The 27929-nt window shown below is 37.8% G+C and overlaps 1 protein-coding gene across 1 annotated transcript in view; it reads left to right on the forward strand.

The window, feature by feature from the left end:
• Positions 1 to 16204: 16204 nt before the first annotated feature.
• LOC120524428 (uncharacterized protein C13orf42) overlaps positions 16205 to 27929 on the forward strand; it is a 43890-nt gene continuing 32165 nt past the window's right edge. The window contains exon 1 of the mRNA XM_039746281.1: positions 16205 to 16642. Coding sequence (XP_039602215.1) covers positions 16205 to 16642 — 438 coding nt within the window. The remainder of the gene's footprint in view (positions 16643 to 27929) is intronic.

A 27929-nucleotide genomic window follows, 5' to 3' on the forward strand; every position in this document is an offset into this window, starting at 1 on the left:
CTCAGTAAATTTCGCATTTTTCACTGCAAACAAGCTGTGTTTTCCTGTGACCACCAAATATTTTCCTGGAAATTTGCCATTCAGCCAGCTTAGGCAAACATTTTTGCTTTATAATGTTTTGTGAGGCCATTATGACATCACAGAGCTGTAGCAGCCATGTGCTGAACTTTCACTCTTGCTTACTGGAAGATCATTGCCAAAATAGCAGTTGCTGGATCACAAGCACAAGAGGGAAAAAAATGTTTTAGTTCCTTGTATGAATAAGTAATAGGCAGAAAATGTAGTATTTCATTTGCAGGGAACATTAGCTAACTATAATGAGAATATTGCATGGACTACCACACTAATCCCTGTGTGCTAGCAGTACAGCACCACTTGGCTAATTATGCATGCAAATTAGCCATGTGCACAGTTGCAATTCCAAAAGAAGTCTTAAAAGAGCCATTCCTCAGAAAACACAAAAAAAATGATTACTTGTTATTACTTGCTACTTATTAATGGAAAAAGAAAGTGAGAAGTATTTGCAGAGATGCACTGGAAACAAAAAAGTTGCTCCTGTTGCACCTGGAGGCACAACTTCATGGCATGGCCAATGTGTTTCCCAAGTGTGGAACTCTGTGAGCTCAATGATCTATATTTTATTCACTTATTGTTAGTTTGTACCTGTTTCTTCTATTTTGTTTGTGGTATTTGTTCAGTCTGCATCTTTTGTTGTTTAGGGCATGGTGGAGAAGTAGTTAGCACTGTTTGGCAACAGTAATTGGTCCAGCATGGTTAACCTTTCTTAGCCCTCAGGGACTCTAATCCATCCAAACTTATACTCCATTCAAAACTACAGTGGTTCAGTTTCTCCTTTCCCATTGACATCAATGCATTTTGTGGAGTTTGGTGAAGTTCATGAACATTTCTGATTTCGCCATACTCATACCAAAACAAATTCAGTGGAGTTCACTCATCACAACTTGTTTGTTTAGCTAATAGCTAAGCTGTCATAATATCTCATCTAGAATTCTTAAAGTATGTCAAGTTTCTGCTGTAATTACATGGCTCTGTAGTTTGTTTCAGAATCCCACAACTCCCAAAAAAGTGCTTTCAGGCTTCAATCTTTGTTGTGATGTGAGATTTTACATATAAATTGATAAATATTTTGTACATCTTTATTTGTAATTTAGGCAAAGCAATGCAATTTAATGTTTATCCATTTTACGACTAAGTCTCTTTGCATTTTACGACAGAGTTGGGAGAGCATGTGTCTTAAAACACTTTGGCAAATATTTCTCTGCTAAAGTCTTTCAACCCCCCCGCAAGGAAGCCAGGCTAGCTTAACATATGGTCTTGGGGTTTGTGGCAGGTGTTAAGATGTTCTCTTCCCCCATTGGACTGAGGTATGGCTGTTTTGAATTGGCTTGTCTCAGAGGTTTCTAAGTATCATGATGTCCTGTTGGCTCTAGGGGTTGGACAGAAAACCCATAAATTTGCTTGCTCAACCACATACTCTCTCTCTCTTACTAACATCTGAAAGAAGCTATCTTGCTTGCTAACCAACATATGATGAAGAAGCATCTCTTGTTAACAACTGATGAAGACTATCACACCATGAACTGACATGAACAGCACAATGAAGAGCACAGCTCAGCAGACATATTGAACAGGCTTGAGGCCTGTTTTGAAGAAAGCTGATCACCAATGATGCCCTAACTAGAGACATTAAGTAAATAACAAGTCTGTGTGCCACCTGAGTTACACATCACCATTTTATCAGGTTGTATGGTTGCCAATTTTCAAATGTACTTTGAATTTTGTTATTATTTATGAATATTATCATTAATACATTATTTTATGTGTAATTTAACTCCTGATTGTCTTTTTACTACATCTAATTGCCTGAGGTTATACATATAGAAGGGAAGGTGGGGATAAGTTATATACAATAAAACCATATAAACAGTGGTAAGTCTGTAAGATTAGACATTCTAAGGCTATATATTAATGACTAGCAAAATACCCGCGCTTCGCAGCGGAGAAGTAGTGTGTTAAAGAAGTTATGAAAAAGAAAAGGAAACATTTTAAAAATAACGTAACATGATTGTCAATGTAATTGTTTTTTCACTGTTATGAGTGTTGCTGTCATATATATATATATATATATATATACACACACACACACATATAAACATATATACATATACATATAAACATATATAGATATATACATATCCACATATATATATACACATATATATACATATCTATATATATATATGTATATATATATATATATATATCTATATATATATATATATACATATCTATATATATATATATATATATATATATATATACTAGCTGAATACCAGCATGAGAAGTAGTGTGTTGAAGAAGGTACGAAAAAGAAAAGGAAAAATTTTAAAAATAACGTAACATGGTTGTTAATGTAATTGTTTTGTCATTGATATGAGTGTTGTTCTCATATCTATCTATCTATCTATCTATCTATCTATCTATCTATCTATCTATCTATCTATCTATATATATATATATATATATATATATATATGTTGTTCTCATATCTATCTCTATATATGTTGTTCTCATATCTATCTATATATATATATATCTCTATCTATCTATATATATATATGAGTGTCACTGTGATATATATATATAGCAAAATACCCGCGCTTCACAGCAATGTCATGTGTTAAAGAAGTTATGAAAAAGAAAAGGAAACATTTTAAAAATAATGTAACATGATTGTCAAAGTAATTGTTTTGTCACTGTTATGAGTGCTGCTGTCATATATATATATACACACACACACACACACACACACAGAGACACACACACATATAAACATATATACATATACATATAAACATATCTACATATACACATATCTACACATACACATATATACATATATATACATATCTACATATATACACACATATATATATAGATATATACATATCCACATATATATATACACATATATATATACATATCTATAAATATATATATATATATATATATCTATATATATATATATATATATATACAAGAGAATACCAGCGCATGGAGAAGTAGTGTGTTGAAGAAGGTACGAAAAAGAAAAGGAAAAATTTTAAAAATAACGTAACATGGTTGTTAATGTAATTGTTTTGTCATTGATATGAGTGTTGTTCTCATATCTATCTATCTATCTATATATATATATATATATATATATATATATATATATATGTTGTTCTCATATCTATCTATATATATGTTGTTCTCATATCTATCTATATATATATATCTCTATCTATCTATATATATATATATCTCTATCTATCTATATATATATATATGAGTGTCGCTGTGATATATATATATATAGCAAAATACCCGCGCTTCACAGCGATGTCATGTGTTAAAGAAGTTATGAAAAAGAAAAGGAAACATTTTAAAAATAATGTAACATGATTGTCAAAGTAATTGTTTTGTGTATTTGGCGGCAGCGTCACGAAGTTGTTTTCGGCAGCTGCATCAGAAAATGTACCACGACGTCTGGCACGCCTCCTTTTTACTGTTTTCTCACAGCTTGGATTGCTGCTCTCATATATACACACACACACACGCATACACACACACACACACACACACACACACATACATACATACATACATACATATTTATATATATATATACACATATATACACATACATATCTTCATATATACATATCTATATATATATATATATATATATATACATACCTATCTACATCATATATACACACACATACATACATACACACACACAAATTATATATATGTATGTATGTATATGTGTGTGTGTGTATATATATACACATACATATACTTGTGTGTATGTTTGTATGTGTCTATATGTGTGTGTATAGGTTTGGTCACTGAGTGCAAGGGAAAAATAATAAATTATAGTCTATAAGTTATTAAACAGTAAAACATTAACGTTTTAAGAAGTACAGGTACATTGAAATTACATTTTCTATGTGAACGTTCAAATTTGTGCCTCTGGTAATGTGCCTTACCGGCATTTAAAGAAAATTTGTTTTGTGTCCTCTGCAGTGTTAAGAGAGAAAGGCTTTGGTTTGGGATAAAAGGAAAAAGGTGTAAAGAAAGTAAAGTTGCCTTTTTCTTTTATATAGTATAGAGAGATGTGTTCGCTGACGTTATGATCGCCTTTTGGGGACAGTCGTGGTGGGTCTTGTGTAGACTGGTGAGCGTCCCGCCATTAATCGGCTGTGATGGCACTGTCAGCCCTCTACTCCTGTGCGTCTTCATAATCCGAGCTGAGGATCTCATAATCGTATACGTGCAAAAGAAAGTGTGAATCGCCTTAATATTATTTTGCCGTGGTGTAGAAAAGGGGTCCCGTGTTTGCACTTGTCTGGGCTATAGCGCAGGGGAGGATGAAAAATATTAAAAGTGCTCACTTTGACTTAAGGCAGAAGCGCAGTCAGCGTCTCAAAGGCCGGCACAGCTATGCAGCGCTGGCTGCTCGACTTTTGCTGGGCAGGAGACCCCAGTTTTTGCAGACACGTTCATGATATCAAAAGTCTCAGCGCTCTTTGGAGGTCATTCATATATATATTGTAGCGTTCTGTTCTTTATTGTAGAGTTCTGTTTTGCAGTTTGTGTTCTGTGATTTGCATCCCTCTCAGTTATTTATTCTGTTGTCCCTGTTATTTCTCATGGACTGTAATAGAGTGGAAAGTAAAGGAGGTTCGGGAGGGATGGGGTGGAGCCGAGGTGGGGGGGGGAGCGGTGGGTTGGAAGGAGGAGGGTGGAGACAGGAGAGAGGTTCGGTCATGTCGCTCTCGCTGTGAGATTGTTTTTTTTTGAGTTCTGCCTGTTCGGCGTGGTTGCAGCCAACAGCAACCGTTTTTTTATTAATAAAGAAGGGACTAACCAAGTGACCGTCTCGGATCGTCATTACGTCTGGGAAGCGCTACAATATATAGCAAAATACCAGCCCTGCAGCGGAGAAGTAGTGTGTTAAAGAAGTAATGAAAAGAAAAGGAAACATTTTAATAATAACGTAACATGATTGACATTGTCATGAGTGTTGCTGTCATATATATGCCTGCCTAAATAAGTCACCCTCGCTTTGCTCTTACTTTTTTACCGTTCATTTAATAATGGCTAGTGGCGGAAAAATTATAAAATTGAAGGAGGATGGCTTTACCAAAACAATTATTTATGGCGAATCTATTATTCATAAAGCTTGAATTGGTGATCTGTTTTTCTGTGTTAACCTCATATTTTTTCATACTTCTTCTCAAACTAAGGTGGTGTGAGGGTAAAATGAATCGGGATGCGCTGATCAATGTAATCGGTGTACCAGGAAATCATGCATTGACAAAAGCTCCCTTTGCTTGTAATGCAAAGTGTGATTAAATGCATTATTTTTTAAAGCGTTATGGAGCACATGCATCGAAGCTTCTCAGCTGTGCTTGTGCTAAGAAAAGGAAAGATTTTAAAAATAACGTAACACGATTGTCAAGGTAACCTTTTGTAAGTAGTGTCTGGAGGATTCAGTGTGTAGAAACTCTAGAGATAGCGTGTGTATTAATTTGTGGATTTTTCTGTGAGTATTTGGTGGCAGTCTGAGGAAGTTGCTTCGGAAGACAGCGTTAGCCGCACAGCTCAGCTCAGAGCGAAATGAGGTGGGAGGGGAGATGATGACGTGACTCCCCCACCCGCCTTAACTGTCAATCCCCCACAAACACAGTCTCGAATTTGCATAAGCACACCCCTTCACCTACAATTTTAACTTAGTTACAAAGTGATCAAAACTCTCGTTTATATCCTGCGTCCTCTCATTAAACTTGTATCCCGCATTACCTGTGGGCATGTGAAACGCCAGCGTAGCCTGTCTATGAACTTAATTTAAAGTTTAGGTTTACACCTTGCTTTCTTTCCGAGGTAGCAGCACTCATGAATATGGTAGTATATGTCACTCGCTCGCTTCTTATTGTTTCGCTGCCTTCTCAATTATATAATGCATGTTTTCTTAAGCGCTTTTTGGAGGTCTTCCTGGTTTTCTACGTAGTGCGTTGACAGTCAGTTCACGTGATTACGTGGGAGGCGTGATGATGTCACACGAAACTCCGCCCCCCCACGTCATTCCAGCTCAACTCCATTACAGTTAATGGAGAAAATACCTGCCAGTTATGACCATTAGGCGTAGAATTTCGAAATGAAACCTGCCCAACTTTTGTAAGTAAGCTGTAAGGAATGAGCCTGCCAAATTTCAGCCTTCTACCTACACGGGAAGTTGGAGAATTAGTGAGTGAGTGAGTCAGTCAGGGAGGGCTTTGCCTTTTATTAGTATAGATATATATATACACATACATACAAACCGGATTCCAAAAAAGTTGGGACACTAAACAAATTGTGAATAAAAACTGAATGCAATGATGTGGAGATGGCAAATGTCAATATTTTATTTGTAATAGAACGTAGATGACAGATCAAACGTTTAATCCGAGTAAATGTATCATTTTAAAGGAAAAATATGTTGATTCAAAATTTCACGGTGTCAACAAATCCCAAAAAAGTTGGGACAAGTAGCAATAAGAGGCTGGAAAAAGTAAATTTGAGCATAACGAAGAGCTGGAAGACCAATAAACACTAATTAGGTCAATTGGCAACATGATTGGGTATAAAAAGAGCTTCTCAGAGTGGCAGTGTCTCTCAGAAGCCAAGATGGGTAGAGGATCACCAATTCCCACAATGTTGCGCAGGATAGTGGAGCAATATCAGAAAGGTGTTACCCAGTGATAAATTGCAAAGACTTTGCATCTATCATCATCAACTGTGCATAACATCATCCGAAGATTCAGAGAATCTGGAACAATCTCTGTGCGTAAGGGTCAAGGCCGTAAAACCATACTGGATGCCCGTGATCTCCGGCCCTTAAACGACACTGCACCACAAACAGGAATGCTACTGTAAAGGAAATCACAGAATGGGCTCAGGAATACTTCCAGAAACCATTGTCAGTGAACACAATCCACCGTGCCATCCGCCGTTGCCAGCTGAAACTCTACAGTGCAAAGAAGAAGCCATTTCTAAGCAAGATCCACAAGCTCAGGCATTGTCACTGGGCCAGGGATCATTTAAAATGGAGTGTGGCAAAATGGAAGACTGTTCTGTGGTCAGACGAGTCACGATTCAAAGTTCTTTTTGGAAATCTGGGACGCCATGTCATCCGGACCAAAGAGGACAAGGACAACCCAAGTTGTTATCAACGCTCAGTTCAGAAGCCTGCATCTCTGATGGTATGGGGTTGCATGAGTGCGTGTGGCATGGGCAGTTTGCATGTCTGGAAAGGCACCATCAATGCAGAAAAATATATTCAGGTTCTAGAACAACATATGCTCCCATCCAGACGTCATCTCTTTCAGGGAAGACCCTGCATTTTCAACAAGATAATGCCAGACCACATTCTGCATCAATCACAACATCATGGCTGCATAGGAGAAGGATCCGGGTACTGAAATGGCCAGTCTGCAGTCCAGATCTTTCACCTATAGAGAACATTTGGCGCATCATAAAGAGGAAGGTGCACAAAGAAGGCCCAAGACGACTGAACAGTTAGAGGCCTGTATTAGACAAGAATGGGAGAGCATTCCTATTTCTAAACTTGAGAAACTGGTCTCCTCGGTCCCCAGACGTCTGTTGAGTGTTGTAAGAAGAAGGGGAGATGCCACACAGTGGTGAAAATGGCCTTGTCCCAACTTTTTGGGATTTGTTGACACCATGAAATTCTGAATCAACATATTTTTCCCTTAAAATGATACATTTTCTCAGTTTAAACTTTTGTTCCGTGATTTATGTTCTATTCTGAATAAAATATTAGAAGTTGGCACCTCCACATCATTGCATTCAGTTTTTATTCATGATTTGTATAGTGTCCCAACTTTTTTGGAATCCGGTTTGTACATACATATATATCTACATATATATATATATATATATATATATATATATATATATATACTGTATATAGCAAAATCCCCGCGCTTTGCAGCGATGAAGAACTGCTTTTAAATTTTTATTAAGAAGAAACGAAAACCTTTTTAAACTGAGAGAAAATATATCAATAACTATCTGTTAAGGATCTCTTTGCATACCACGTTGTCAGTTCAGCAGTCCGGTTGTAATATGACCAAGCTGTGCACTGAGATTACTTTTGAGAATGCAATGTATAGTTTTGTCCAGGAGGAAAGCAATATTGCCTCAAATCAATGGCAACCTTTTGTAGGGTGTGTCCCTGAGACTTATTAATTGACATCGTGAAGCAGAGCCTTACTGGAAATTTGAGGCATTTCAATTGAAATGGGAGATCAGAGGGTATAACGGTGATGCCAAGAATACATTCAGAGTGTGGTACTTAAAAGTTTCTGGCTGCACTCCGGTTGTAATATGACGAAGCTGCGCGAGTTCACTCGTGAGAATGCAACATATAGTTGTCCAGGAGAAAAGCAAAAAAAGCTAAAGGCAGGCAACTTGAAAGGTTGTTTAAAAAAAACAGACTCTTTGTCCACAAAGAGATGTATAAAAATCATCTACTCTATTACAAGGATTGTATAGCTCAAACCAAATCTAATTATTACACTCAGTTAATTACTAGTAATACAGGTAACACCAAGTATTTGTTTTCTTTACTTAATAATGTTACACAACCTCCAGACTCTACCATCTCACCTTCACTCAACTGCCTTCTGTAATTCTCTTATGTCTTTTTTCAATGAGAAAATCCAAAAGATACATCAGCACCTTGGTCCAGATCCTTTCTGTATTTCTTCTGAACTACACTCACCTATTCACTCTTTCTCTTCTTTCCAGCTTCCCACTTCCTCTGAAATCTCAGATCTCATCTGCAAATCCAAGTCATCTACTTGTCAGCTGGACCCCCTGCCTACAGTTTTGGTTAAAGCCTGCCTCCCCTCTCTAGTCCCTCTTATTTCTGCCATCATTCACTCTTCTCTTACTACTGGTATTATTCCCTCATCTTTCAAAACTGCTGCTATAACCCCAATATTAAAAAAACCTGGTTGTGATCCTACTAATTTCAATAATTTTCGCCCCATTTCTAACTTGCCCTTTATCTCCAAAATTCTTGAAAAAATAGTAGCTATCCAACTTCACACCCACTTGTCTCACAATAATTTATATGAGAAGTTCCAGTCTGGTTTTCGCCCCCTTCATAGTACAGAAACGGCACTTGTTAAAATTACTAATGACCTCCTTATGGCTGCTGATTCTGGTCTAATCACTATTCTCATCCTTCTTGATCTGAGTGCGGCCTTTGATACTATTTGTCATACCACTCTCCTTAATAGATTATCTTTGATTGGCATTACTCACACTCCACTTGATTGGTTTGGATCTTACCTTTCAGACCGCACTCAGTTTATACAGCTTAAAACTTTCACATCCCAACCCACCGCTGTTACTTCTGGTGTGCCCCAAGGCTCTGTCCTGGGGCCTCTTCTTTTTATTATTTACCTTCTTCCCCTTGGCAATATTTTTCTCAAATATAACATTAATTTTCACTGTTATGCTGATGACACCCAGCTCTACCTTGCTGGTAAACCCACCTCCTCTTTTCCACCACCCTCACTTATTGACTGCATTTCTGAAATTAAATCCTGGTTCTCTTCAAATTTTCTTAAATTAAACAGTGACAAAACTGAGGTTCTCCTCATTGGTTCAAAATCATCATTATCCAAAACCAATAATCTTTCTTTTATTATTGATAACTCTGTTGTTTCCCCATCATCTCAGGTCAAGAGTCTGGGTGTCATCCTCAACAGTACTCTATCTTTCCAATGTCACATTAATAACATCACCCGGTCTGCTTACTTCCACTTACGTAATATTAATAGCATTCATCCCTCCCTCACTCCTCATACTACTGCCATTCTTGTTCATAGTCTTGTCACTTCTCGGCTGGGCTACTGCAATTCACTCCTCTTTGGTCTCCTAATAAATCTCTTCACAAGCTTCAGTTAGTCCAGAATTCTGCAGCATGTATCATCACTGGAATCCCATCTTTTCACCATATTACTCCGGTCTTGCAGCAGCTTCATTGGCTCCCGATCAAGTTTCGTATTGATTTTAAGATTCTGCTACTAACTTTTAAGGCCATCCATAACCTCGCACCTCCATATCTGTCTGACCTTCTACATGTTGCCATTCCATCCCGTAACCTTAGATCCTCTTCCTCCACCCATCTGACCGTTCCTCCCGCCTGTCTAACCACCATGGGGAGCAGAGCTTTCAGCCGTTCTGCTCCCAAGCACTGGAACTCATTACCTGCGGATCTCCGAAATATCAAATCATATTCATCTTTCAAATGTAAACTTAAAACACATTTATTTAAAATGGCTTTTTCTTCTTCCTCCTAATTATAGTGGTTTTGTTTGGTTTTAATTTTTAGATTTTCTGATGTTTTAAGTTGTTTATAATTGTGTTTTTTATTTATTGTTTGTTCGGTGTCCTTGAGTTCTCTGAAAGGCGCCTTGTATAAATAAAATGTATTATTATTATTATTATTATTATTATTATTATTATTATTATTATTATTATTATCTTGCCTGAAATCAATGGCATCGTTTTGTAGGGTCTGTCCCTGAGACTTATTATTTGTCATCGCAAAGCAGAGCCTTACTGGAAATTGGAGGCATCTGAATTGAAATGGGAGATCGGAGGGTATAAAGGGGATGCAAGGAATATATTGAGTGTGGAGAAACTCTAGAGACAGCGTGTGTATTAACTTGTGGATTTTTCTGTGAGTATTTGGTGGCAGCGTGACGAAGCTGCTTCCGCAAGACCGCGTTAGCTGTGGATCTCAACTCGGAGCATATTCTTTTCCTACCTTGTCAATTGTGTAATGCATTTTTTGAACAGGTTTGAGGCATGGAAATGATCACTCGTACTGCGTTCAGTCAGTTCACGTGAGCTGCTCTCTTGTGTGATGTTGCGATGTCCACAGCTTTATTTAATGTTAGCTAAGACACGGCACTTAAAAGTTTCTCGCTACAACAATTTTAACTCTGTTACAAAGTGATCCAAAGTCTCGTTTATACCTCGTGTCTTCTCATTAAACTTGTATCTTGCGAATAAAGTCACAGTCAGTTCACGTGATTACGTGGGAGGCGTGATGATGTCACACACAACTCCGCAAAATAGGTTCCAGTTATGACCATTATGCGTAGAATTTCGAAATGAAACCTGCCCAACTTTTGTAAGTAAGCTGTAAGGAATGAGCCTGCCAAATTTCAGCCTTCTACCTACACGGGAAGTTGGAGAATTAGTGATGAGTGAGTGAGTGAGTGAGTGAGTGAGTCAGTGAGGGCTTTGCCTTTCATTAGTATAGATACAATAGGGGAAAGTAGAGCAATATATACATATATATATTACTCTACCAAGATAAAACAATCCTAAATTCCCTTCCCACATTGTTGGTTCACTTCGTAAACTCTTGCTGTTTTCCTTTCTTAACATTTGAAGCCTAAATTCTTGTTTAGTAATATATACAACTATTTCTTTATCACAGGTTTACAAAATACTTGCATAATTAATTTGTATAGTACCAACCATATGTTTGCATAATTAATTTGTATAGTACCAACCATACACAAAAAACAGCAACTGAGCCAATTCTTTCAGCATCACTTTTATTAGGTTAAACTGTAGTTAGTGATGAGTGAGAACTAGAAACACTATTTAGACCATTGAAAACAATGAGTTATAGTCAGACTATGGCCTAAGGTTTCCATAATTTGAATTCACCAGCTCTACATGTTCTCAGAGCTCAGCATAACATCTATTTATATTGGAAAAAATTCATGCAAGAATTCATCAATAGCAAAGAGCAAATAAATTACTTTGCAGGAGCTATAAAACTAACATTGACACCACAGAACAGCTGAACATGAAGTTTTCACTCTTGTTCTGCATGTTAGCAACAATAAAAGTTGTTTTCAGCAGTCAGGGGTATTAAAGAGGAACTTTGTCTTAAAGAGCAAAAAAGAAACTGTCTGAGCTACTACCATGATTACGTAGCAGTAACTAGTTAAAATGCTTATTAAAATCTGACTGACACTAAAACCACAACTTGTGCAAAATAATTCTGATCATTTTAGCAAAGGTTTAGATTTTTTTAAGAAGGTAGTTTATACTTTTTCTAGATGGGATTTCCTGTGTTTACCAAAAAAAGAAAAAATATATATATTTTTCCTGACGTTTTTACCTAACATCCTGTGATGGAGCAGTAATAAGCATAATACAAGAAAGTGATCTGGTTTGTCATCTAACATTATGTCCTTGCTTTATTAAACTCTCAGGTGATACAATAACCAGGTGTGATAAGAGGTATGTGATGAAGCATGATTTTAATAAATAATTGATAGTCCTGGAGTGTGTGGCCTCCAACCAGATGCAGGTATATGTGTGACTGTGCATGCACCACTCTGAGGCTGATCAGTTTTCTTTGATGATCACGCATTCAGTACAAATGTGAGCAGGTCAGTCAAGTGCTTCATTCACACCTTGGAGCACATTGAGGACAGCACCTGTACCTAACTGGGGAGAAGGGAGGGAATGGAATGGAACAGAACAGAGATTAAGGAAGAAAAAAGAGGCAGGCTTGGGACAGCCTATGCTAGAAAGAAAGGAGGCCGGTGGTCAGGTGTATGCCCCCTAGGAAGCAAGTAGCAGGCTGGCACTCGAAAGTGGAGCTGAGGAAAGTGTGCTCCTATCAAGCTACGCAGTGGAGTGCGAGTGGCCCACATCATGCAGTGTCTCCCAGGTGGATGCCAGAAGAATGGCAGAAGGAAATGTCAGTGGATTTGGAATAGGAGTCAGCAGACGACAAGGGGCTGGCTGTGGGAACCCCAATCTGGGAATAATAGATGACTGCACATGTTGGCAGACATTTCCTCCTGTTGCAAGGTCCTAATGGGATAAGCTGAGAAACCAAATGTCAGACAGGGCATTGGGGCTTATATAGGTTTTTATAAAAGAAGATTCTGTCTGCATTTTAACCATTATTTCATCACATTATATATAGCAGTTGTTCAAAGGCGATGGTCATAAAAAAAAAATATATATATTAAACATACCATCACAGAGGGTTTTGTGATCACCATGGTCATTTTACCTTTTTCAGTCTGCTTGCCTGCAAGTTGCTTTGTGCAGGGGCGTGCACAGGGAGCTTTTGTCAGTTTTAAATGTGGCGTCATGTGTTGGTATGCAGAAGACCGAATATTAGGGGTGTGCAGTTGGTGTCAGGTTTATTTTTGATGGGAAAGTTTGGGTTTATTGTTGGTGTTTTGCGGCTTGAGGGTTGGTAGTAAAATAAAAGATTTAGATAATATTGTTATATCCCACCACCAAGGATAAGAATGGTGATGTCCTATTGAACTGTACCTGTAGATGTGATAGCTTTCTGTTATTTAAGTCCGGAGTAGATAAGAGGGTGGGAGGAATGGACCGCACTCCAGAGTAGTTGGAGGTGAGAGTGTTGATAAAAACTGAGCACAGTGGAGAGAGATTGGCTCAGTGTCTGGCGTATGTTAAAAAAAACCTAGTAAGCTGGTGTTGGCCTGTTTTGTTGTTTTTTTTTGAGGAAGTCTAATTTGTTTTGCTTAGTGGGAAAGCTGTTACACAGCCTGATTTGTTTTTTTGTTTTTTTCCATGTAAATAGTAGTTAAGGCTGCTAAGCCCTATTGTTTTTTTAACAGCAGCCTTGATATTTTAGTGGACACTTGTTTTCGCAGTTGTGTTTTTTTTTACTTTTTCTTCACTGTATATATGATTGCACCCTAAGAGCAATTAAAGAGGATTGGATGTAATAAATTGTACCTTCTTTAATTTTAACATTGTGGCATCTCTGAATTTTTATTTTTTTTTTTCCAACTACGGTAACGGTCGGTACCAACTACAAGCAGCACGCCTACAGCCATAGGTGGGTTATTAGAACATTACAACACTCTAGATGTGAACAGGCCATTCAAAGGCTCAACAAAGCTCACCAGTCCTATCCACTTATTTCTCCCAAAAAAACATCAAGTCGGGTTTTCAAAGTCCCTAACGTCTTACTGTCTACCACACTACTTGGTAGCTTATTCCAAATGTCTATTGTGCTTTGTGTAAAAAAAAAAACTTCCATGTGGCACCTTATCAAATGCTTTCTGGAAGTCATGATAAATAATACCATATGCCCCACTTTGATCGTATCCTTTTGTTGCCACCTCATAGAATTCCAGCATGTTAGTAAAACACAACCTCCCTCTTCTGAACCCATGCTGACTGCTCAGAATAACTCCTGTCTTTGTCATGTGTTGCTCAATCTTATCCTTAACAATTCCTTACATTAATTCTCCTGTGATGCATGTTAAGCTTACTGGCCTTTAGTTCCTTGGATCTGCCCTGTCACACTTTTTATATAATGGGAGGATATTTGCCATTTTCCAGTCCTTCAGAATCTCTCCAATGCACAGCGACTTCCTAAAAGTATGTGTCAAGGGTTTATATATGTACTCACTAGCTTCCTTAAGAACTCACAGGTTAATATTATCTGGTCCTGGTGATTTATGAAACCTCTACCTGTAGATATTATTCCTAGCGGTTTATTTCTTTATCTTGAGCATTAATTTAGATATGTAATGTTATTATGGAATATTTTAAAACTTGCTTGGTGGTACTTGGAGTTATTTTGCTGTTGCTGTAACATAGTAAATAATTTTACTATTTAAAATTGTTTTGATTTTGTTATTGTCTTCACAGTAATGTTTTTGTTCAAATTCCATTCATGCATCTTTTAGGGTTCAGGTCTGATTTCTAAGCTGCACTGTTCAATTTATAAAAGTAATAAAATGTTGTTAAGCTTTGCTTTTCTGTCTAACTCTAATTTGACTAAAGTGACCACCCTTTCAAAGTATTATGCTTGAGGACAAGGTAATGCTGACATTCAGCTGGAGATCTTTTCTCTTGATGATCCAAGGTTGGGAAGTTATGATCAATTTACAAATCATATTGCTGTGAGGGTTCTTCTACCTCTTCATGAAGCATATCATAACTCCTTAATGAATAATGGAAATATTTACATTAGGAGGAGTTGGTGATTTTTCATGTCCCTGTGGGCTATCTCCTGGCTCTCTGGTTTCCTCCCACATGCCTTACAAGTGATGCCTCTAGTATTCATCAACATCTGTATAATATTGTATTTGAAAAAGGTCTTTCAGATAATTTACGGAAAACATATACATTCTAGTCAAAAAGATTTGTTTATCGGCATGAATAATGTACAGTATAAGCAACTACATGCGTGTTCTTTTAAGGAGATGTTAGTCATTTCATTCAGGAAAATGTAGGAATTTCATAATACTGATTAGGCTGACTGCTAAACAGTTGTTTTATAGAAATTACAACGTTGCCAGCAAGATGAAACGCTCTTAGTAGGTGTGGCAGCTTTCAAAGGTATAAAGAAAACATCTAGAATTAACAACAAGGTATACAATAATTCAATCTCTTATTGATAAGAAATTGCAAATTACAGTTTAACAAAAAATCTATTGCTAAAGTAAACCTGCATCAGTATTGAGGCAAATAAGATGAACCCTGAAACAAAATCCTTCCACACAAAAGTCTTCAGATGTCACAGCATAAAAATGCAACATTATCTAGCAGAGGAAGCAAGACACTTGAGACTCGAGCTTCTATAACAGCCACGTTACCTGATAGTATTTTCGAACAGGTTGCCATAGGGCACAGAGTTGCGGGCTTGGACACTGGATCGACGTTTGGCAGCAGAAAGAAAGAAAGACCTGTTTATTAAAGGTTTAAAACTTTTAAAAATACACCTGTATCTGGAAGCTCAGCACAATGTAACAGAAAAGAAAAGATGCCGTGGGAAAAAAATACGTATTTGTGGGAATTTCTTTTAAATATGCAAAAGGAATGTATTTAATTACAATTTTTTTTTAATCTGGACGACATGCAACAACGTATACAGCAGAATAAACGTCAATTCAGAAGTTTCATGTATTTTTTCTTCTTCACTGAATAGAATTCTATGGTTGTTTTTCTCCGAAACACTGTGAATTACATTGAAGGTAAAGCGTGAATGTCTACCTTTAGACTGTGGCAGGCTGTCGAAATGCTAAAGAAATTCAATGCGATATTCCGCCCGAATCACCCACCGAAACACCGGGTAGCTGGTGAAGGACGCGACAAGGCGAGAGCGTGTGCCGTTAAGCTTGTGCGCAGTACTTCAATGCTGATCGTCGGCGAAAGTCGACAGAAGGTCGGCGAGTCAGTGTTAAAAAGAAGTAAGAGCTCGGTGAGCATTGAATCCACTGCCACAGCGATTTACTTCTACAGACAGGAGGATAGGATGTGGCTCTACTCCAGAACCCAGGACTGTCTGCAATACCTGGAAGACCTAATGGCACTCAGGAGACAGTACGTGAATAGTGTTCACAATTTACAAACGGCCGGGAAAAAGGCAGAAGAAAAGCAAAAAGACTTTCCCAATGCCTCTGGGACTAAGCGAAAAAAGGCACCGCCTCCGCCTCCACCCAAAGGCAGATCAGAAGTAAGTGTTTATTGGTAAATTATTTATAAAAATGTAAAATGATATATAAAAACTCAAAAATCTGTTAAGTTTTACAAGTTTAAATCGATACACTGTGGCAAAACGAGTATGCCATATGTTGTTGTATATTCACCTTTCGTTATTTGGAAATACTCGACCTTTTTTTTCTAAATTCGAAGGTGCAGCGCTATACCGTTGACATATTGACTAGCACCAGCCACCACCACCACTGAATTTAACCGCAAGCCACTTTGTTGAGTTTTGGCGCATGTGTGAAGAGACATAAAGCAATTCTTTCTATAAAATGCAAAAATAACACAGAGTACATAAAATGCAATCATTTCCTTGGTTATTTTCTACTTTGATTGCTTTTATCACTGGAATATTGATGTATTTACTTTTTCTATTGATAAACTGAAAAGAAAAAAAAAACACATCAAAGTGAAAACTAACTAACTAGACAGCTATCGAGGAGTCAGTTAACTAAACACGCATGTCTTTCGAATGTGGGAGGAAACCCTGAGCATTCATGGGAACCCCCAGATGAACATGAGGAGAACAAGCAAACTCCACACTGGCAAAGCCCCAGCCTGGAATCAGAACAGAAAAACTCTATGCATATTCTTGATCTTCTCAATGTGATTTTAAATCAAGAAGAGAGAATACTTCATTTCATAGTGTTCGATCAGATGTAATTATAAAATGGATCATTTGACCCCCCTTTAATATGTCTAGTGAGTCAACAATGAAACAGTTACAAAAACATGTTTTTAAACTTGAGTAGGGAAATTAAAATGAATAAATTTAACTAAAGGGCAGCTTTAACTTAATTTTAATTTAAATTAATTTAAATAAAGGGCAGAACTGTGGTGCACAGACTAATACTTCCAGCTCATGCCTCCAGTCTTAGAAGCCTTGGCCAGACTGTTACAAGGGCTTTCTTTGGGACTGAAGTTACCTACTGTGCGACATCAAAAGCAGGTGGAAGTTAGATTGATTAGCAAATTGAAATTAGTTTGATTTAAATAAGTGTGAAAAATGAATGTGTTTAAAATATGAATGCACAAGTATAATGGAACATTGTTATTTACTGTGGAAGGATGATCCTGCTGCAAAGGGTTAAAGGACAAGCTATTGGTATTTTGCAATTCAAAATTACTTTTCACAATCATGATATTTATTAAAAGGCGGCACGGTGGCGCAGTGGTAGCGCTGCTGCCTTGCAGTTAGGAGACCTGGGTTCGCTTCCCGGGTCTTCCCTGCGTGGAGTTTGCATGTTCTCCCCGTGTCTGTGTGGGTTTCCTCCGGGCGCTCCGGTTTCCTCCCACAGTCCAAAGACATGCCGGTTAGGTGGATTGGTGATTCCAAATTGGCCCTAGTGTGTGCTTGGTGTGTGGGTGTGTTTGTGTGTGTCCTGCAGTGGGTTGGCACCCTGCTCAGGGTTGGTTCCTGCCTTGTGCCCTGTGTTGGCTGGGATTGGCTCCAGCAGACCCCTGTGACCCTGTATTCGGATTCAGCGGGTTAGGAAATGAATGGATGGATGGATGGATATTTATTAATTTACCGTATGACATTATGTTCTAAACTGAAGCTTTTTAATGAATTTTGAAAAATTCCTAGCCTGCTTTATAATGGAGGTAAAAGACACTGGGATTCAATGGGGAAAAAAAAGCATTTAAACGTAATAAGTATGTTTATTTTTTAAAATCAAACATGCTAACTGCATCTTTAGAATGCATGCTTATTTCAAAACTGTGTATTTATGTCATTTTTGGAAGGAAAAGGAAAACAAGTTTGAGTTTCAGCCATTTTAAAGGAAAGCAGCTGTGTTCTTCACCTCATTGTTCATATTCCTTTGAGACACCCTTTACTGCCAGGGGAGTGCTTTCACCTCGAAAACAGGGCTGCATAATTAACCATGATTACAATTAGGACTGCCCCAATATACTAATCATGGAAAGTAGTGAGTACTGTATTCCATATAGTACGGAATATACAGTGAATCCGGAAAGTATTCACAGCGCATCACTTTTTCCACATTTTGTTACGTTACAGCCTTATTCCAAAATAGATTAAATTCATTTTTTTCCTCAGAATTCTACACATAACACCCCATAATGACAACATGAAAATAGTTTACTTGAGGTTTTTGCAAATTTCTTAAAAAAAAAAAAGATTGAGAAAGCACATGTACATAAGTATTCACAGCCTTTGCCTTGAAGCTCAAAGTTGAGCTCAGGTGCATCCTGTTTCCCCTGATCATCCTTGAGATGTTTCTGCAGCTTAATTGGAGTCCACCTGTGGTAAATTTAGTTGATTGGACATGATTTGGAAAGGCACACACCTGTCTATATAAGTTCCCACAGTTGACAGTTCATGTCAGAGCACAAACCAAGCATGAAGTCAAAGGAATTGTCTGTAGACATCCGAGACAGGATTGACAACTCTGTGAATGTCCTTGAGTGGCCCAGCCAGAGCCCAGACTTGAATCCGATTGAACATCTCTGGAGAGATCTTAAAATGGCTGTGAGGTGATGCTTCCCATCCAACCTGATGGTGCTTGAGAGGTGCTGCAAAGAGGAATGGGCGAAACTGGCCAAGGATAGGTGTGCCAAGCTTGTGGCATCATATTCAAAAAGACTTGAAGCTGTAATTGGTGCCAAAAGTGCATCGACAAAGTATTGTGCAAAGGCTGTGAATACTTATGTACATGTGTTTTCTCAGTTTTTCTATTTTTAATAAATTTGCAGAAACCTCAAGTAAACTTTTTTCACATTGTTATTATGGGGTGTTGTGTGTAGAATTCTGAGGAAAAAAATGAGTTTAATCCATTTTGGAATAAGGCTGTAACATAACAAAATGTGGAAAAAGTGATGCGCTGTGAATACTTTCTGGATGCACTGTATATATACTCCGTATAGTACTCTAGTCAAGCTCAGACACATCTATTAAGCGAGAGTGCAGTGGCAAATCAGAGGCACTCACATCATAGGCTTAACTAGATACTAAATGCTAAACACATTTTTAGCATTTTGAGTCTAATCTTAAATGTGTGTTTTTTTTAAGTGTGGATATGTTATTTTCTGTTTGCTGCAACTTACACAGAAATTGAGAAATATAATTAATTCTGAACATACATCACCTGACAATTTTTAGATGTTTAAGTACCAAAATGAATAGAATTTTCTGTAATTTGGAATTATTTTTTTAAAGTGTACTGTGCAAACCTGTGCAAACTGTTACACCACTGCATGCAGACATTTACATAGACATTTAAAACTCAACCACATATTATGAAGAGTATATGAAAACTAAGCAAGCAATACAAAGTCCCAGTAATGTTAGGTCTGTTACCTGTTTATGCTGTGACACGTGTCAGTATACAGCAGGCTTTTGAAAGCAAAATAATGTAACATTAGTGATTTGGTTTTGTTTATGAAAAGACAAGGCTCCAATTAAATCTGTGAGCAAAGAGGGTTTTAACAGATGATCAACACTCAGAGAAGTCATCCCCTCCTGCAGTTATTCTAGTACAGTTATATTGTCTTTACTTCATTCCCAATGTCTGACCAACATTAAAATGGATATGAAACAAGTAGCACATTATGCATCCATGATTATTTTGTGGTTGAATAGAACTATGCAAGCATGCTTGAAAATAAAGGTTAATTAAATGAATAAGTAATATACACTGAAAAAAAGTGTGCCTTGTATTACAATACTTTCTTCAAGAACTGGGATATCACTGCTAAAAGAGTGAGCCTGGTTGCAGCATGTAACAATTAGTTTTACAAGTAATTGTTGTAATTTGCCAAAGCATTTTTTCACAGAGAATGTGCTATATTCTCAGGTAATCTTGTTTGCGCAATATTGTCCTGGAAATTTTCTGTGTAGTCGACTTGGAAAACCTTTTTTTCATTGCCCCATGATGCTTTGTGAGGCCAGCATAACATCACAAAGCTGTAGCAGCCATGCACAGAACTTTCACGCATATGTACTGTATGCATACTTAAATGATTTGCACATGTAAGCATAGCATATTTGCTTTGCAATGCACAATGTCACTACTTGATTTGTACTCCATCCAGATTTTCACTCCTCAATATTTGAAAAGAAAAAAAAAACATGCAGTCAGCAATGAGTCAAAATAATCTTTAAATGATTATAATTGCCAAAGAGTTATTACTACATACAAGGTATTTCTATCTGCTTGATGGAAGAAAAAAGTGCAAAGCATCTGCACAGATAGATCAGAAGCAAAAAAGATGTGGCAGTTGCACTGATGCCATTGTGCTGCAAGGCTAATTGTATGATGGCTAGAGAGTTCAAAAACTGCTGCATGGCACAGCCAATCAGTGTCCCAAAGACTGGAACTCTGTGAGAACAATAATGTATATTTCTCTCTTATTGCTGGTATAAGGCCATTTGTTGAATTTTGTTTGTGGCTGTCATTGCATCTGTTCTTTCTTTGCCTGAAGCATGGTGGCACAGTGCTTAGCACTGCTGCCTTTCAACTCACATTACATTTTTGCCCACAACAATTGATCCAGCATAACCGTAGTCCTCATGGACACTCCAGAAAACATTCCACCATTATAATCAAATCAAAACTTGTTCATTTCCTCCTTCCCCAATGACTTCAATGCATTCTGAACAGTTCAGAGAAGTTCTCAAACATTTTCATCATTTTTCCAAACTCATCATGAAGGAAACTCCATAGGGTTCCACAAGTAACAGTGCTGAATGATTCCTAAATATTTTTTTGTTGTTACTGAACTTAAATTAAAAAAAACTTTTATCACAAAAAATAGTAATAATATGTTACTACCTAAATACTTATTGATGCTTGCTGTATATTCATGTTGTTAACATTTAATGAGTTTACATAGGTGTACAACAGAACTATCAGGTTGTGTATAGTGTGAACGCGGCCCGGACACAGACAGGCAGACATGTTGTTCATCACCACCACACGTTTATTTTACAACTAATATTTACAAATGAGTCAAGTGCACACAAACCCCAACACAGTCCTGGCCACACAATGCCTTCCTCTTCGGGCCGCCTCCACACTCTCTCCTGCCTTGTCCTGCTTCCACCCGACTCCAGCCTCGAATGAAGGGAGACGGCCCCTTTTATATCATCCCGGATGAGCTCCAGGTGTGTCCCGCATTCCTCCTGACACGCCCCAGTGTGGCGGAAATGCCGGCTGTTCTCCCGAAGCTCTCCGGGTGTCCCTCTTCTTCTTCCCCCCAGCACTTCCTGGTGTGGCGGAAGTGCTGAGGTCCAGGGTCCCCAAGGCATTGGGGCGCCCCCTGGCGGTGAACACGGGTCCCTACAGGGTTGGGCTTCCTAGCCCTTTACCCGTGGCCCCCAAAGCAACCAGGAAGGCAGCCCCCATGTGATCCAGGGTGGGCATTGACCCTCTTCCGGTCCCTCACGGCGTCCCGGCCGGGTCGTTGCCCCTGGCATCCCTGACAATAGATTAACTTCTTAATCCTAATTCACTGTCATGTAATATTTTATTGTCTGATTTGATTCTGCATACACATGCAACATTTGCTTTTTTAATACAGCTGGACCCCAATTTAACATTTTATGACATTTTACATTTTTGAATGGTGAGAGGTAGTGATCAAAAGTAACATTTATTTAGAAAAAAAGGAGGAATGCTTGTGTCATACTTAAATTTTATTTTATGGCTATTTGTATATCAGTAATTTCATGTGTAAAAACAACAATTCAAATGCTATCATATACATGCTTATTCCTTAGTTTAAAGAATAAAATAAAAACATTAAACACTAAATTTAAAATTTTTAATTTTTAAACATCTTTTTAATCTAGCATTTCACAATTTCATATTAACTAATATTTAAGTGGTTGCCTGCAAAATGGAGGTTCTACTGTACTATGTATAAACACAATAAATATATGTGGTTGGCAAGATAATTAGCATATTCCATAGCGCTGTTAATTGAAATTAACAACCACAACAAACTATCACAGTTATAGTATCAAATGAAATAATCAGCAATTATTCATTTTGCTCCTGCGCCTTGAATAGAGTCATCTCCAAGTGCTGTTATTGACATTATTGAATGTTGATCTCCAGATGTAAAATGCTGTCTCTATCCTGTAGAGAACTAGCCAATAAACACTGAAAAAGTCACACCTACCTTTACTGAGAGTCTTTTACCATGGAAGATTATTCCTGGCATTCTAAAAGAATTTTATTGCATTATATATATTGTTACTGCTACTGTCATCATGTGTGCACATGCTTCAGTGTTCCAGCAGGAGAAAGGTTATGTGAACAAATAGTGTGCAAGTGATAATAACTGATCGGCTTACATTTAGTTGTAATCACATTGAAGTTTAGTAAGTTTAGTACAGATGTTAAGCATAGGTACAGTGGTAGCACAGAGCTGTCATTCCTGCCTCCTAGCACCCAGATCTGTAGGAAGTTTGTACTCCTCTTCGTGTGTTTATGGATGGATTGGTATTGGTGAGTATTAGCAAGTTTACTCATTAAAAAAACTTTGTCCCTTGTTCTTTTAACACTATATACTCAGGAAAAGCTATTCAGCTATTCAGTATGTGCTATAAAGTTTAACAATTATTTTGTGGTGCCTCAATCAGTTTAATCATGGTTGACTCTATTGCATACTCTGCATTTGTTATTTATCACTTATTTGTTTAAATTGTATGTGCACAAAGCAGGCCTAGGGAATAGTGATGGGTTGTTCTTGAACGATTCGTTCATTTTGAACGAATCTTTAATGTGACTCGGGAAGAACGAGTCGTCTCGTGGAGTGATTCGTTCAGTCGCATGCATTTGCAACTTCATATAGTTTCTGTATTGGAATTGATTCACCTGTTTCGAGTCTTCGGGTTTTCGAGTCGTTCGTTCATCACGTGACAGCCCCATAAGCTTAACCAACTCAGTCTGAGCCAGAAACAGAATTGATTAGTTCATCTCTCAAGTCTTCGGGTTTGAGTCGTTCATTCATCACGTGACAGCCCCATAAGCTTAACCTATGCAGTCTGAGCCGGAAAGAGAATTGAATGAAATGACTCGAAAAAAGAGGTGTTCATTTTGCTGAACGAGACTCAAAGATCCGAGTCAGTAAAATGATCCGAACTTCCCATCACTACTAGGGAAGTAATGCTGACTGTTAATGGGCCCTTTGAACTTACCCTGAGATGGTTTTGACTTTTAGGTGGCATGGCTCTTTCAAAAATCTAAGGCTTTTTTGAAAAAAAAATGCAATGAAAATGCCAAGCTCTACTCATGATGCCTTCTGCATGTAGACAAGTGAGAAAGAAATGTATCTTTACCTCAAGAAAATAGTTCCAAGAATCTGTGGTAAAATTATTTTTTCTGATTTACTTTTAAATATGCCTCAGAAATGTGGAAGGCAAGTCTTAAATTGAAACCTTTGTTTTCATGTTTCCTCCATTATCAATCACAAAAAAATTGTTAGGTATTTACTAGCAGATTACCCAGTGGCTTTGCTCACTGAGTGCTAGGGAAAAATTTGTGGCTCTCATGAGGCAACGGCATTAATGCCGTCTGAACAACACATCCCACGTGATTCAAATTTAACCTTCTGTACTTGGCAGTACTCACACATGATGTCCATTTCTCCTATTGTAACTTTTGGATGTAGGCAATAATCTTTTTCAATGTTATAATTGAATCCCTCCATATGCAGACCTTGACGCCTGTGTGACGTGGTAGCCTGTGAATACTGCCTCCGTCAAATTCAATTCTGTTCAGCACGTTGTTCGGGTGTTTGTGAAGCCCTTAATTGTGATTGTCGTATATGTTGATCAGAGAGCCTGCGAGCCTTCTCTCTCGATCTGCTTCTGTCTCACTTTCTCTTTGTAACCTGACTGTTGTGGTCATGCATAATTTCCATTTTAAACGCAAGTGCGCGAGTGCATTATAATATTTTCTGTGGTCATATGTAATTTCCATTTCAAATGAGAAAAGAATTTTATATGTATAGATAAAATATGCTCACTTTAGAATGCAGTTTCATGTGGCAAATTATATGTCTTTATTGTGACAAAATAACTGACTTGAAAAATATCAAACTTGTCATTTAAACCTCTCGGCAAATAACACAAGCTATTCTGGTCTTTTGACATTTATTGTTTTAAGGCATTCATTCAGATATAGTCTTTTTTGTACACTTTGTAGCATTGTCAAGATGAGTAATGAGTCCATTTGTAAATAACAAGTGGTTGTGCAGACTAAAGCAGATTTTTCTCTTTTACTTTCTTAAGTCTTCTAGGTTCTGATATAGAGAAATATCCCTTGGTACTTCTGAAATTTATAGTAGGGATGTGTGACGATGCGGGTTTGCTGCTTGCTACCCATCTTCTGTATGGGAGCCCTTCAACCCATCACCATCAATAGTTATAACCGAGATGAGCTAAGCAGTGAGGCAACAACATAGTTAGGGGATGGTACAAAGTGCAAAAGTGCTTTTACTTATAAACAATCAAAAACAAATTGTTTATCAAAAAAGTCATTAAATAAATAAATAATCAATCATAAAACGAAAGTGTCATATGGAGGTTAAAATAGAAAAAACACATTCCACGAAAAATGAAGTTAAAATGTTGCTGGAAGCAGTCCTTTAAAATAATTACAAGCCCAGTGCTTCTTTTACACTAGTGTCTCACCTGCTTCTCCTGTTTGGGCCCTGCAGCAGGCGAGACGCTCTCTCTGCAGCTGACCTTCTTTCACTTCCAAACAGGTCTGGAGGCCTCCCGATCCTGGCTTCAGTTGCGCATTCATCCCAGACTCAAGACTTAGCTTCTGTCCAACGGCCGGGATTCTCACGCTGGAGATTATCCTCCCAATTCTCCCAACTCCCGCTGCCTTCCCGGCCTTACGCGGCCAGTCGCCCTTCACTGGTCACTCCCACTGCTAGATCACTCAGCGGGAGCGACCACTACTACAACTCCCGGGTGTCGAACTAACACCCAGGCTTCTGTACAGCTGCCTACAAGCATTTACTCGCTCGCTCGTTCGCTCATCCGCACCGGCTCTCTCTCTCTCTCTCTCTCTTGCGTCCTGCTTTTTCCAGCCACCTCCATCTTTCTTTCTTTCCTTGTTCTACCTCTTTTTTCTAGTCGGCTCACACTTCTATATATGTTGAGAGGGCATAGCAACTGTGGCAAATTAGCAGCCCCAGGAACAATCATGGATGTGGGCAGTCTCTCATCTGAGTAAAACTTTAAGCTAGTAAAAATAAGTAAATAGATAAATTAATAAATCAATAAATGGAGTAAAAGATGGGAGAGAACCTGCTTCTTCAATATAAATGCTTATTCTGAAATTGATTAGAGCCTGCCAGGTTTTGAAAACGTTTTGTACAGATCCTCTAAATGCGAGTTGGATTTTTTCCAGTTTCAAATAACATCAGTTGCCCAATGACTGAAAATAGGAGAGTTAGGATTCCTCCTGTTAAGCTAGATAAGTCTACGTTCCAATAACGTAGTAAAGGCAATTACTGTTTGTCCTTCTCTACTTTAAGCCCATCTGGAAGTATCCCAAACACAGCTGTTAGTGGATTAGGAGGGATTATGATACCAAGGCTGTCTGAAAGGCATTTAAAGGTTTTGGTCCAGAATGATGTTAATTTGGTGCAGGCCCAAAACATGTGGCCCAGTGAGGCGGGAACTTGATTGCAATGTTTGCAGGCTGGATTGCCCTGGAAATGTTTTTGACAATTTTAAATGAGAGAGATGCGCTTGATATATCATTTTGAGTTGAATAATTGTATACTTTGCTGGTATGGAACTCAACTAAATTCTGTACATTGCTACTTTCCACTCCTTTTCTGAGCTGTTGAGTTAAAGATCCTTTTCACTCTGTACTCTTGGATCTTTGAAAGGTAGGGATTGTAAAAAAGTTTTATATATTACGGAGATGCTGTCTGAGTCCTCAAGATTGATCATTTTTTTTGTGGCGTAGAGGTAGGCAGGAGGTGAGGGAAATTAGGCAGAAGTCTACGTGACCATCATCATCATCAAGCCCTTCCGTGAGAACCCTAAATTCAAAGAGGACTGTTTCATTTATATTAGGTAGAATGCCCAGAGGGGACTGGGCGGTCTCATGGTCTGGAATCCCTACAGATTTTATTTTTCTCCAGCCGTCTGGAGTTTTTTTGTTTTTTCTGTCCCCCCTGGCCATTGAACCTTACTCTTATTCGATGTTAATGTTGATTTATTTTGTTTTATAATTGTGTCTTTCATTTTTCTATTCTTTAATATGTAAAGCACTTTGAGCTACTGTTTGTATGAAAATGTGCTATATAAATAAATGTTGTTGTTGTTGTAGGCAGGTTCTGTTTAAAAAAGTTTCTAATTTGAAGGTAGAGAAAGAAATGTGCTGCTGGAAAATTTAATTTAGAGTATAATTGTTCGTAGGATGCAAAGATGTTGCCTGTATTTTGCATGAATTTCCTATTATCGACATTGGGTGCATAAATATTTATCAAAATCACTTTACAATTAAATAAATTACCTATGACAATCACATATCTCCCTTCAGGATCAGATACTACATCTGAAACTACAAATGAGACTGTTGTATGTATAAGAATTCCCACACCTCTAGTTTTCTTTATAAAGCTGGAATGGAACATTTGACCAGTCCAGTTTTTGTGCAGCTGAAACTGATCCTTGCTTAATAAGTAGGTCTCCTGTAAAAATACTATTTTAGCGTTTAGACCTGTTAGGTGAGTCAATACTTTATTTTTCTTTAATTTGTGGTTCAGGCCTTTAACATTCCAGCTCACAAAGTTAACTGTCTGGTCTCTGCGACATTGCTTCTGACATTTTGTTGTCATTTTGTAGTCTTAACTGAAAATAAGACAGCTTTGACCTTAATTTCCAATTTTCCCAGGAGTTATTGTAATGAAGCCCCAAACACTCCCATTTTTTCTCTCCACTTGAGGCTGGACCACACTTAACAAAGTCCCAGTCCTCTGACATACCTAGAGACAAAGCACATCTGAAAAACAAGTCCCCCAGCAGCGGTGTATTAAATAAATAAAATTGAGATATCTAATGCCAATACAGTCCAATTCCTAATAACATAAAATATAATCATCAACAATCTTGAGATAGTAAGATAATAAACCCAGGGAATGGTGTTAAAAAGTGGACCTGGATAATCATAGTAAACCCTAATACAATAATAACAATAACAGTAAACCAAAGGTATTATGTTAAACATTCTCCTTTAAAAAAAGAAGATTAATTT

Source organism: Polypterus senegalus, chromosome 2 (genome assembly GCF_016835505.1).
Source record: "Polypterus senegalus isolate Bchr_013 chromosome 2, ASM1683550v1, whole genome shotgun sequence".
In the NCBI taxonomy this organism is placed as follows: domain Eukaryota; kingdom Metazoa; phylum Chordata; class Cladistia; order Polypteriformes; family Polypteridae; genus Polypterus; species Polypterus senegalus.